The sequence below is a fragment of the Mesoplodon bidens genome (assembly GCF_964165515.1).
Source record: "Mesoplodon bidens genome assembly, chromosome: 9".
Taxonomy (NCBI): Eukaryota; Metazoa; Chordata; class Mammalia; order Artiodactyla; family Ziphiidae; genus Mesoplodon; species Mesoplodon bidens.
The window spans coordinates 38,767,483-38,781,227 of NC_138166.1; the positions used below are offsets into that span (position 1 = coordinate 38,767,483).

The 13,745-nt window shown below is 38.2% G+C and overlaps 1 protein-coding gene across 4 annotated transcripts in view; it reads left to right on the forward strand.

Moving 5' to 3' along the window:
* The window catches only part of AGMO (alkylglycerol monooxygenase), a 344,244-nt gene extending 337,963 nt beyond the window's left edge, over positions 1 to 6,281 (forward strand). For 3 of the 4 annotated variants that reach the window (XM_081244289.1, XM_081244290.1, XM_081244292.1), the window contains one exon: positions 4,230 to 6,280. In XM_081244289.1, the coding sequence (XP_081100415.1) occupies positions 4,230 to 4,336 (107 nt within the window). In that variant the 3' untranslated portion in view covers positions 4,337 to 6,280. Of the gene's footprint in view, positions 1 to 4,229 lie in introns of all 4 variants that reach the window. The other variant, XM_081244293.1, reaches the window with a different exon arrangement.
* The last annotated feature ends 7,464 nt before the right edge of the window (positions 6,282 to 13,745 follow it).

Consider the following 13,745-nt stretch of genomic DNA (forward strand, 5'->3'; position numbering starts at 1 on the left):
GCCATGAAAAAGAGTGAAATAATACCATTTGCAGCAACATGGATGGACCTAAAGATTATCATATTAAGTGAAGTAAGCCAAACAAAGACAAATATCATATGATATCACTTATATGTGGAATCTAAAAAGATGACACAACTGAACTTATTTATGAAACAGAAATAGACTCACAGACATAGAAAACAAACTTAGGGTTACCAAAGGGGATAGCAGGGGAGGGGTGAGAGATAAATTAGGTGTTTGGGATTAACATATACACACTACTCTGTGTAAAATAGATAACCAACAAGGACCAACTGTATAGCACAGGGAACTATACTCAATATCTTGTAATAACCTATAATGGAAAAGAATCTGAAAAAAGCATAGATATATATGTATGTATAACTGAATCACTTTGCTGTACACTTGAAACTAATAAAACATTGTAACTTAACTATTTCAATTTTAAGAAGTTAAAAAAAAGGAATAGATGCCTGATTTGCTCCATTTTTAATAAGGCCTCAAAAAACACAGACTTAACGGGGAGGAGCAGCAGAATGACACGTCAGTTCCCGCTGACATTTTATTATGGATTAATGGCTCAGATTAGCCACCTGCCAATTGGTGAACTTTTGGGAAAGGGGCGGAGAAAATGTGGAGAGCATCTGTACAGGCCAAAGTTCAGGCATCAGAGTGCAGGGCCCTGAGAAGTCAAGGAAATAGCCTGAAGACAAGGGCCACTAATGATGTGTTACACAGGGAGGGCTTGACACCAAGAGTGAACTTCCTCTGTTTCATATTTTGAATCCAGCTGTTAAAATCATGGGACTTGCCCAGACCTAGAATAAAATAAGTGTTCATTGAGTTTGTACATATCTGGAAGCATCATATCTACAGATTAGGGAAGAATACTGCAAAGAAAAAGTGCTGTGGTTTCCATGTAGTCTTACACTGGCCTAAGTAGTAATTCCCCTGCCTTCATTGTACAAAGAGTTGATTGAGAAATATGTTAATGAGCAATTATCTCAAATGACACTTTTAATCTGATCAGCTATGGAGAACTAAAATAAACAGCCTAATACAAAAATCAAGAGAAAGATTGGACAAGGGAAAATTTTAAATGAAATGACTATAATAATCAAGTGATCATACTGAGTCCATGTTAAGTAGTTTTCCAGCTTAAAATTATACATGAAATGTATGTTTAGATCTATTATAAGTATATATACACTTTCAAAAATATAAAAGCAAATCTGTGTTTTCCTATTTATTTTCTAATAAAACTGAGTATCTATTTCAGGGTCATGCATATTTTGAGAAGGACATATTCATTGCGTTTAATTTCTATGATCTTGTGCCAATCTGGATTTCATTATATATTTTAAAAATCCACTTTATGCTTAAAATATTGATTGTGAAAAGGTCTTAGAAACCTAGTAGTTAGTGGCAAAAAAGTACAGTGATTACTAAAAAAGAGAAAATGAATTCACTGTTGATGTTCATATTCACTGAACTAACTTCCCAGGATGTGTAGTTTGATTTTCTGGGGGACATTAAGTAAACAAAAAACATCACACAAGCTCTGATATTTAGTAGTTTTGTGACTGCTTGGTAAGCCACATAAATTATGAGTTCCCATTGCCTCACCAGTAAACTGGATACCAATTCTCCAAGTTTGCTGTGAGAATAAAACATTATAATCTAGTAAAGCCACCTAAGACAATGCCCAGCCTAAGCAAGGGTTTCACTGTGCATTAATCTTACGTGTGAATCTGACCTCTTTGCTTCATTAGCTTTTCTCCTCCATTTGGAGGGATAATACGTAGGGGCCTGAAAAAATAGAAAACCAAAAACAGAGAAACAAAATAAAACTACAAACTGTGCAACGTTGCATTTTTTGGTAAAAAGGTAAAAGCATTTTAGGTAATACGATAAGATCTTTGTGTTTTAATTAGGGATGGGTCCTTAAGGAAACAAAACTGGATTTATAGTTTCAAAAGTGGAAAGATTTAGTTGGGAAGTGGTGAATTAACAACAAAGGCAGGTACTGAATTATAATCTTTCTCACACTCTTGTTAGATCAGAGGTTCTTAATATTGCAGAGATCCTAGATGAAAGTATGGATAGTCTAGTGGGTGGAGAGTAGGGACGAGGAGAATTATGACATACAAAATTTTACACACAGTTGTAGAGGTTTCATTCTCCCTAGACTTCAACCAATGAAATAATCCATGTGGTCCTGTGATCTGCACCCGGCTTCCCTGCTGATTGTGTGCAGCCTGGGAGTCCTGGGAAGGCTGGGGATGAGGGTCAGAGGAGGACAGGGGCTCCCACTTAAAAAAAAAAAATCCATGTGACCCTAGACACTAGATTGAAAACCAATAAAAATTTCTGCTGCCCAATATTTTTCAGATACCAGTGCCTTGCACAGCACAAAGTATCCATTAGATGCTCAATTAATATTATGGATCCAAATTAAACTATTCACCCCGATATCATAGATTTATCATCTCTGTCCCACTTGAAAGCTGTCTTCTCAGCTATCCCTCTGCCAACATTAACCCATGTTCATATACAAATGTAATTCACTGCACAATCTACTAACTTTCACAAATATCCCTTATCTTGATATTACTTTGCTTGGCACCACGTGAGAAATCCCATGAGGTCATTTTACTTAAAGTACAGTCAAAAGAAACGAAATCAAAACCAGCCTTTAAGCATATTGCATTTGATTTCTGAGGCAACTTCAGAATGTTAATATTATTCTTGACTCCTGCTTCATAATAACTTTTGATTTTATTTTTGGTATTTTTTTATATTGTGGATGTTATAGGCTGAAAGTAACACATGGATTTGAATAAAACTATCAGATTAGCTAATGTGAAGGATAATAGTTCTCTAGAAAGAACAAGAATGTTCATATGAAACTGAACAACCTACCCATCTAATCTAAATATCTGGGTTTAAGAGGGTTTTGTTGTTGTTGTTATTTTCATATCCAGGCTTTAATAGCAAATTCATGGCAGTTGAGGGTATTTTCTGTGAATGAATGACTGGCCTCAGTTAATGGCCTTGGCTTCACTTTAGTCCATCACCCCAGAATGTTCCCCATGCCTTCATCTTATTACTTAACTATGTCTCTTTGTACATTTTAATGGATCTTTCAGTAATTGTGATCTTTCTGGGGAGAGGCAAGTGGTCATATTTTAATCATTTGAAGAAGAAGTTTGCACAGTAAAAAAAAAGTATGGGGAAATGCTTTCACAGCTTTCCCCATATCCCCAGCTGTTTGGACATTTTTCATCATCACTCTAATAACACATAAAATGGAGATCATAAAAGAAATCCTGTAGCTTAGTTTTTGTGTATAGGTAAAGGGTAAGGGTTGACTTTGGAAAGCTCTGAGGTGTAAGGACTATGACCAGTGCCTAGATTTTACCTCAAGAAGAGCAGAAGGTGTGTGTGTTTAGGTCATTATGGCATTTAAATGACACACAATGAAAATTTCTGCAACTGGTTAATTCTTCCTGAAGATGGCTGTATTATCATTCTTGCTAGGATCATAAGAAGTCAACACTTTTACTTGGTTAAATTTTGGTGATTTATTGGGAATGTGTGGTGTTACTCGAAAGCAAAGGGGTAAACTCAATGAACTCTTATGATTTATTATGATTTAGTATGTCTTCAATTTTAAAGAGAATTTTGCAGTTACAGTTTTACACCTGGTAAGATCAAAAGACTAAGTAGTTAAGTCAGCACTATTTAGAATTTAATTCATGTTGGGTGAAGTTCATAATATGGTAGATCACATTGCCTCAGAGAGAAATGATTCCTTAATACTGTTTTTATTTCTCCTTTTCCAAAGGCTTCTTAAACTATATAAATAATAAGATTGTTTAGTACAATACAAACAACATGCAGTGTATCCAAAAGCCGGAAGACAGTTCTGTTTCATTCACTGCCTAATTTACATAGCCCCATCCCTAGAAATGACCCAGATTTGTGAGGATATTTTATTTTAAAAGCCACAGAAACAAAACTTTTTACTCCTACTCTTCACATAACATGTTTTAAGCTGGGTTGGCTATATTCTATCAGTGAACAACTGCTAGATTCAATTTGAATAATTTAATTGCTTAAAATATGTATATTCATTTTCCCCTAGAAAGGTATTTCTAACTCAGTTGAACAGAAGTATTGAATCAATTTTAATTGTTCTTCCTCTCTGTATTTTATTTCTTCAGATTTTTTTTTCCATCTGCATTGCTTTCTGGGGAGTAAGAAGCATGAAGCAACTTGTCTCAGACCCTTGGAAATGACTAAACGTTTGTACACAACTCTCTTGTTTTAATCATTTGTCCACAACCATAATATATTACTACTGCCTATGGAAGTATAATTATCTTATATAATGATTATATGAACTATTTCTCTAATGTGAGGTAAATACATTTATCTACTCTTGCTTCCTTTCTGCATTTATTATTCTCTATTAAAATTAAAGTCAGCTGCAGTTACTTTATTGCTAGGGTTGAAAGAAAATGATTTCAAATAGAATGATGTTACATCCACTGGTAACATCTAAGCCAATGAGTATGAGAATAAGGGACAAAACTTCAAAACAGTAAAAAGAATGAAGATTTTATTAGCATTGTTTAGACAACTTTTCATTTGCTGTCTGCTAAAATTGTGCTTGGATACATATTTGTTGTCATAAAAATGTATTACATGAGTTGTCTGCCTAAGGCTAGGTTTACCTTTGAAAGCCATATAACCTAAGGAGTAACATTACAGAAAATGACATCACTGAAATGAAAATCCCCAGAATTCATCAGAATTCATTTATTCCATAGATTAATTTGTGATACATATGTCTAATATGTTTGGTTAGTTTGTTTTGGCAAATTGAGGAGTGTGCAGTATTTCTGTGCTATTTTAAATTGTCACAACCATGTTAAAAGACTCTCTAAATAAAATTGCCCAAGCACTGTGTGTATATTATTCATTGGGATTGTAAAAATCTGCCAAGTATTTCATTAGGAGGGAACTGACAGAGATAAGCAGGAAATGGTTCAAAGGGGGAAGGTCTGAAAACAGTTCCTTCTTCCAGTATTTCTTAGATTTAAAGTTACAATTTAAGTAAGCAAAGTTATAAGCACTAGAACAGTTAATACTGTCCTTCACTGAGCTTCGCCTATATTCATTGCTGGTTTAAAGAGACTGATCCGTTAGTTGACTTATTTTTTTTTATTTTTTTGCGGTATGCGGGCCTCCCACCGCCGTGGCCTCTCCCGTTGCGGAGCACAGGCTCCGGACGCGCAGGCTCAGCGGCCATGGCTCACGGGCCCAGCTGCTCCGCGGCATGTGGGATCCTCCCGCACCGGGGCACGAACCCGTGTCCCTTGCATCGGCAGGCAGACTCTCAACCACTGCGCCACCAGGGAAGCCCGGTTGACTTTTTTTTTTTTTTTTTTTTTTTTTTTGCGGTATGCGGGCCTCTCACTGTTGTGGCCTCTCCCGTTGCGGAGCACAGGCTCCGGACGCGCAGGCTCAGCGGCCATGGCTCACGGGCCCAGCCGCTCCGTGGCATGTGGGATCCTCCCCGACCGGGGCACGAACCCGTGTCCCCTGCATCGGCAGACGGACTCTCAACCACTGCACCACCAGGGAAGCCCCCGGTTGAATTATTTTTAATGTGTGTTTTCTAACCTTTAAACAGAGAAAAGTTGTGGAACTAGTAAAAAAATCAAACTGCAGGTGTCTGTGTGGATTCATGATGCAAAACTGAAGCACATTTATTTTGCAAACTGGAAAAGCAGAGGAAGATTAAATTTTGCATGATGGAAAAAATTAACAAATTATATCTCAAGCGTCAGAAGTAGGGAATTGGCTTTGCTTCATTCATCTTTTTTTACTTCTTAATTTAACACAGAGCTAGAGCAAATACTTGAACCCATAACAGATATTAGTCCCTATTTGTCTCCCTTACCAACAGTTCTTGCTGGGCTTTGCGTTTTTAGAATCGTATTAAAGCAGGGGAACCTCTGTTGGCTTGAAATTGCTAATTTTTATAGCATAAAAACTCTGAATACCCATATTCTACATCCTAAAACCCTTCAGTCTATAGGTTACAGCCTTCAAGAACAGCAAAGAAAAGAGAGCTTCCACAAATCTGTAAGTAGATTTTTTAATGTGTTAGGACAGTTTATTGGTTTCGCCATAAGTCATGTATAAACATGTATATATGCTTGAATATATATGAATTTATAGGAGTGGTCTAGGAATGAGCTTAATAATGGAAATAAAGAATTCAAAATTGATAAAAGATATTTTTATGCTGAAGTTTAGTTTTCTTTTAGTCAACTCAAATTAATCCATTTTCTTTTCTCTCTTAGTTACTCTCACTATGATTATAAATTATTTTTTTTTAAGAAATGCAGACATTTTCAAACTAGAAATTTTCAGGCCTTTGAAAGTAGAAGTGATTCCCAGATAGGTAGTATTCCCAAGGCCTTGTGTGTGTTAATCAGGGCACTTTTTTCTTCACCTTCAACCTTGTTAGTTTTCCAGTCAAGTTTTTCTCTTGTCAAGCACTAATACATGATGACAGATCATATAACTATTATTAATGTTGTAAATTAATCTTGAGTCATGCCATGAAATTTATGCTTACTCTTGACTGGAAACACTTTACCTCTGTCTCTCTCTCTCTCTCTCTCTCTCATTCTCTCAAGAGAAAAGCAGTAAAAATAGGGCTCATCAATTACTCAGCACTTGTACTGGAGAGATGTCAACTGACTTTGAAATGATTATAAATATTCTCAGGTTTGATAATCTGATAATCTACCATAAGGAAGGCTAGAGAGAAGGAAGACATATTTGTTTATTGAGTAATGCTCGATTAGCATTCTTTCCTTTACTCTCTAAAATCCTGGGAATTAAGTGCTGTTGATACCATTTTACAGAAGAGAATTCTGAGGCTGAGAGAGTTTAAAAAACGTGCTCAGACGTATCATGCTTAATCGATTGTCAGAAGAAAATTTAAAACCTCTGAGTTCTGACATCGAAGGCCATGTTTCTCCTTTACATGATATCAGATACCCAAGGCAAAACTGTAGAATACAGGCTCAGGAGTTTAAGTTCAGAGAACTTCCTATTCAATTTGATGCTCCAAGGTACAAAACAAAGTTCAGAGAAAAAGTAGTTTGGTTACAGGATGGATTTGTTGACTAGGTGCATGAGTACAGAACATATGATCTTTCTGAAAGTGATAAGGCCCCAGGTTATTTTATAGGATTGCCGTATGTCTAAAAGAAGTCCACTCCTGTACTTGATTTGATTGGATAAAATTGCCCATTACTCTAGCTCTATTTGTTGTGTCATTTACTTCCCCTTCATCTTGTTCTTTCTAATTATTTTGGTTAAACTTAATCTAATCATCTCATGGGCATGATATTCAGCAATATTACCAGCTTGCATTAATGTTTTTTTAAATTAATTAATTAATTAATTTATTTATTTATTTTTGTCTGTGCTCAGTCTTCATTTCTATGCGAGGGATTTCTCTAGTTGCGGCGAGCAGGGGCCGCTCTTCATCGCGGTGCGCAGGCCTCTCACTGTTGCGGCCTCTCTTGTTGCGGAGCACAGGCTCCAGATGCGCAGGCTCAGTAGTTGTGGCTCATGGGCCTAGTTGCTCTGTGGCATGTGGGATCTTCCCAGACCAGGGCTCGAACCCGTGTCCCCTGCATTGGCAGGCAGATTCTCAACCACTGCGCCATCAGGGAAGCCCTGCATTAATGTTTATCAGAGGTTCTCGCATTTTACTTTACTGGTCACATATGATTCAATTATTCAGTGTACGTTCTGCAATAGAACCATTGAGTGGAATTCTTTAAGGTATGGTGTACATTATGATGAACATAATGTGATTTATTAGGGAGAGCAACAGTAGTTAGAAAGTGAGTTCCCTTTTTCTATGCCCTCTCCTCTATATTTTTACATTTGTAGCTTCCAGAATCCCAAGCAAAGATAGAAAACACAGAGGTAGTTTGGCTTTCAGAATCTTAAAACATTTTTCATGTCACTATTTTCAGCAGCACTATGGAAGGTGTCAGGCCCCATCTTAAGCGTACCTCAAAGAAAGTAGATTTAACAATGTTCTATCTGTCACTGGGGTATTTTTTCAGAACTTGCTCCAGTCTGCTGCCTTTTCTTCTCAATAGCATAACAGATAACTTCTCCCTCACCAAAAACTCAATTGGAAAAAGTCATTAGCAAAAAAAGCAAATAAGCAAGCATTGATGGTTTTCTCTTGTGGGTTGTGTCTGCTTTTTGGAGTTCTGCAAGTGTCATACCTCTTTAGTCAGAATTTCAACCATTCCAAACTCACCAGTATCTATCAATCATAAGTTCATTCCCTAGGTGTGTTCTCCTTTAGTTTTAACATCAATAAATCCAAAATCCTAACTTGCATAGAGTTACATTGCAGAAAACAGGAAGAAGTAACCTTTGTCTTTATGTATCAGGATTATCCGTGGATCTTTTTAAAAATGAAAACTTGCCGGTAGGAACATTGGAATTCTGATTTAGTAAGATTCAAGTGGTACCAGAGAGTCTGTATTGTTCAAGGTTCTACCAATGATAAGTTACAGAGGCTATAAGCAATCTAGAGTGAAAGAAAACTTCTCTAGACCCTCTCCTTGAGATTCAGAAATATGCAGGAGACATGTACCATGTAAGGGAATATTGTTTCTATAGCTAATTAAAAGAATGGGGTGATAATGATTAAATAAGCATGGATATTTAGATATGCCATCCAAGGAAAAGTATACTTTACTATGAGATTATTTTGCATATCCTCACAAACCTGAAAAAAAAACCTGGAAGTTTAAAGCCTAGGTAAGCGTCAATGAGATGAGGAGAGGACAGAAGTCTAGCAGGCAAAGGAAACATGATCCCTACTGGGCATAAACCCTGAGAAAACCATGATTCAAAAAGAGTCTTGTACCACAATGTTCATTGCAGCACTGTTTACAACAGCCAGGACATGGAAGCAACCTAAGTGTCCATCGACAGATGAATGGATAAAGAAGATGTGGCACATATATACAATGGAATATTACTCAGCCATAAAAAGAAATGAAATTGAGTTATTTGTAGAGAGGTGGATGGACCTAGAGTCTGTCATACAGAGTGAAGTAAGTCAGAAAAACAAATACCATATGCTAACACATATATATAGAATCTAAAAAAAAAAAATTGTCCTGAAGAACCTAGGGGCAGGACAGGAATAAAGACGCAGACGTAGAGAATGGACTTGAGGACACGGGGAGGGGGAAGGGTAAGCTGGGATGAAGTGAGAGAGTGGTATGGACATATATACACTACCGAATGTAAAATAGATAGGTAGTGAGAAGCAGCCGCATAGCACAGGGAGATCAGCTCGGTGCTTTGTGACCACCTAGAAGGGTGGGATAGGGAGGGTGGGAGGAAGGGACACATAAGAGGGAGGGGATATGGGGATATATGTATACATATAGCTGATTCACTTTGTTATACAGCGGAAACTAACACAGCACTGTAAAGGTATTATACTCCAATAAAGATGTTAAATAAATAAATAAATAACTTTCAAAAAACGGAAGCGTGATCAAAAAATATTGGTGTCATAGCCGTGTTTATACTTGCCCCTGATGTTTCTTTTTTTGTGGGTTTTTGTTTGTTTGTTTGTTTTGAGGTACGCAGGCCTCTCACTGTTGTGGCCTCTCCCGTTGCGGAGCACAGGCTCCGGACGCGCAGGCTCAGCGGCCATGGCTCATGGGCCCAGCCGCTCCACAGCATGTGGGATATTCCTGGACCCGGGCACGAAACCGTGTACCCTGCATCGGCAGGCAGACTCTCAACCACTGCGCCACCAGGGAAGCCCTCATTTTTAATAAAATATTATTAATAGCAAAATTAAAATGTACTGGATTAAGTTTGATAGACATCGATTTTATACTTTTGGCTTTTGCCAGGGCTTCTTGTGATAAAGTGAAAGGTAGATGTGCAGTGAAGAGAGTTCTCACTTTAATACAAAGTTAAGTATGAAAGATGTCCATATATAATAGTTTCTGTTCCTCCTGCTCTGCCCTATTCAGACAAAATGCAACTAACATCTCTTTTCAGGAATAGTACACAGCATGCATTTTACTTTGCTGGTAAAATGCTGTGTGCTAAGACAATCAGTGTCTAAGGATGGCTAGTTCCTTCTAGGCAGGAGTTGTGGGGAGACTGTCTAACAGTGGCATCTGGCAGCCACGTGGCACACTAAGAAGCCTTACCTTGTCCTGTAAAATACTCCGCAGGAACAAAACCATCAGGCTGCTAATTTGCATCAGTAAGTCAAAAAGTTGATAAATAAATGCATGTTTAATGATAAATTAAGTACAGAATTTTTTCCGGAAAATTCATGCTAAGTATGTAACTTGCATAAAATGTTTATCAATCTGTACTCACTCTTTCATCTGCCTGCAATGTCTTCCTCCAGATGTTGGCATTATGGGTTGAATTGTGTCCACCCAAAATTCACATGTTCAAGTCTTAACCTCCCCCTGCCGAAAACCTAAGATGTGACCTTATTTGGAAATAGAGTAGTTAATAGATGTAATTAGGTTGAGATGAGGTTATACTGGAGTAGCATGGACCCTTACCCAATACAGCTGGTGTTCTTATAAAACGTGGAAATTTGGGCAAGCATACACTCAGGGAGAATGCTGTGGAAACGTGAAGGCAAAAATCAGGGTGATGTGTCTCCCGGTCAAGAACAACCAAGGTTGCCTGCAAACTATCAGAAGCTAGGAGAGAGTCATGGAACATATATTCCCTCACAACTCTAGGTGACACTTTGGTTTTGGACTTCTAGCCTCCAGAGCTGTGAGACCACAAATTTCTGTTGTTTCAGCCACCCAGTTTGCGGTACATTGCTGTGGAAGCCCTAGCAAACTGATATTGTTTGTATGATTTGATCTCTAACCTCAACAGGTCTTTAATCAAATGCCTTCTTAATGAAGTTTTCTCTCACTAAAATCACACACACACACACACACACACACACCAAAAGAGTTCTTCTATTTATTTTTCTCCTTATTACTTACGTGCTTTAGTTTTCCTTATCTTTCTTGTTTATTTTATTTAAATCAACAGAGAATACTTAGTACTCTCCGCTAAGTGTCTGTGAGAGCAGGGATTTCTTACAGTTTTATAGTCCTGTTTCCCCAGCTACTCAAATAATGACTGACACACAGGAGGTGCTCAGTAAGTATGTGTCATGTGTGAATTAATGAACTCCCTAGTTATTTAAGACCATATATTACCCCAAGGTAAAACTAATATCTTTCAATCTCAGTTTTGGCTGAATCCCAAGATAATAGTTACCAGCTAATCCTAAATTCCAAAGTGAGATTATAGAAAACCATGAAAGACCTCCACTGTCTTAAATTCATGGTAAGACTCTTAATTCCTCACACCAAAGAAGATTTGTGAGTTTAGGAAATGAGGATAGGAGAGGGAATTTCTGGAGATGCAGAAAGCTTGATGGGATGAAGATTCCACTGGTCCCTCGCTTCACATGGGAAAAGTTGGCAGTGCTTCCTTCCCCTTCCCTCAAACTTCATAAGCAAAGCTTCAGAGAAGCCAATTAAGAGCTAGCTATTCATCCTCTGAAGTTTGTAGCATGCTTCGGTGGACTTCTGTCTGACCCATCTCTTTCTGGCCAAGTGGCCAGTGGCTGCATTTGGGAAGTAATCACACTCATGGCACTGGGTCTCGTTTGCACATTTTCCCATGAACTAGAAGGCCACAGTGAGTGTGAGAGCTGCCATAGGACAGCTGGGGGGACAGGATGCCGGTTGAGAGATGCTGGAGGTGTACAGCCCGATGGTGACATGAGGTTGGAGCCAGGAGTAGCAGATGGGAAGGCATCACCCTTGTCAGGAATTGACCTGAGAGATCCTAATGGACAGTTAGTCTTATTTCCCCCCCAGGGTGTGGGGAAATAGCAGGAAATCAGTGGTGGCCAGGAAAGCTCTTTCCTGACCCTTAGGCTTCAACCATAACTAAGCTCTGGGCTTCAGCAGAGAAGACATGATAAAGAGAAACCAAGATCAAAACCCCAGTACCCTTCCTATAGGACACACACACACACACACACACACACACAGAGCACACACAGGTTCACTACATACTTCTCACCTGCAGCAGGCCAAATCGGGAGGGAGGGGTTACAGGAGAGGAAGAACCTCTAATAAAGTTCAGAGTTGGTTTTCAAACAGAGACATTGGCATATTAATTTTTGAACTGAGAATATTTTTATGACTAAAGTAACTAAAGGAAATAGATTCAAAGAGAACTCGGGTCATTTATGGATGCTGCTCAAGATGTCATTCAAGGGCAGAGAAATGGCTTGGGCTTTACACAGAGAATGGAGGGGGAGTGGAGAAAATTAAAGCAACTGTTTTCTTTTGTGTTCTGTGAGTCCTGCGTTTTCAGCATACTGGTCCTGTACTCCGCTGTGCAAATAGGGAAGAGCATCTCTTTATGAAAATCATTTGAAAATTCCACGATGCATTCTACATATATGCTTTATGTATAATAAACCATAGATAGTCTCATTTTCCAAGTCTGCAGCATTTATCACTCTTATTTTAAAAACAATACAATTTAAACAAATTATAAAAGTTTTCTAACACAGACTAGCTGTCTTGAGACTTCTGAAAGATGGTATGATAAGATTATTTATTTACTTTTTAAAAGTAAAAACAATGACTTTATAAACCAATTTCTGTAGCAAGCAGTGTGGGAAAGGTGAATAGGTCTAAAGTAATTTTTTTTCTCTGTTTCAGCACTTTTGAAAGGCACAAAAGGGAATAAGACCAATCCAGAAATTCATTATGTCTCTCCAGTTTTTCCTTTTCCCATATGAGCAGAGCTGGGAAGTGTACAGACACATTAGAGAATGTTTCCACTGTGTGGGAGAAACATCTGCAGAGTAGGCCTTTGACCACCAGAAGTGGAGAGAAAGAAGCATATGGGGGCGGAAGCAGCAGACATGAAAAACTGGGAGCTGGCTAGGCCCAAACAACCAACTGACTTGTCTAACCTTCTCTTTACCTTTTCCATTACATAAGAAGACTAAGAGTAGTAACATTCTTAAGAAAAACAGTTCTTAAGTATGGTGTTGAAATAGAGTTCATAGCATACCCTTCATTTTTTCTTTTTCTGTGAGTATGGGAAATGATAGCATTCTGCTTTGCCCATCACCTGCTATAGAGCCTATGCTGGGTGGTTTTCATGGCTTTCTTCCTACTGGTCCTTTGCAGCCATTTATTACGATGGCCGTGCCAAAGCCCAGAAGCTGCAGGCCTCCGCTCAAACCAGAGGGAAGCACAGTGAAGACAGAGATGAACTCTGAGTAAATTCCTCATAAAACGTCAGGGGCAAAAATGGGCTTTGAAAATGCAAATGATTATCATTAGAAAGTAATACGCGACTACTGCAGAAACATTTGAAAGAATAATGTGGGTAGCAAAACAATCCTGCAATCTGCATTCAATCACCACTAACCAAAAATGCTTGCAATGATCCTTTGTATTGTTGGGAGCCAAGTGTTTTCTGGACCTCTTGAAGCCAGTTTTACCAAGTGGCAAATTACCAACAAAATATTAGTGAAAAAATAACCAGCCTTAGATTTCACTTCTCCAGTATAGGGGAGACTCTCCAAC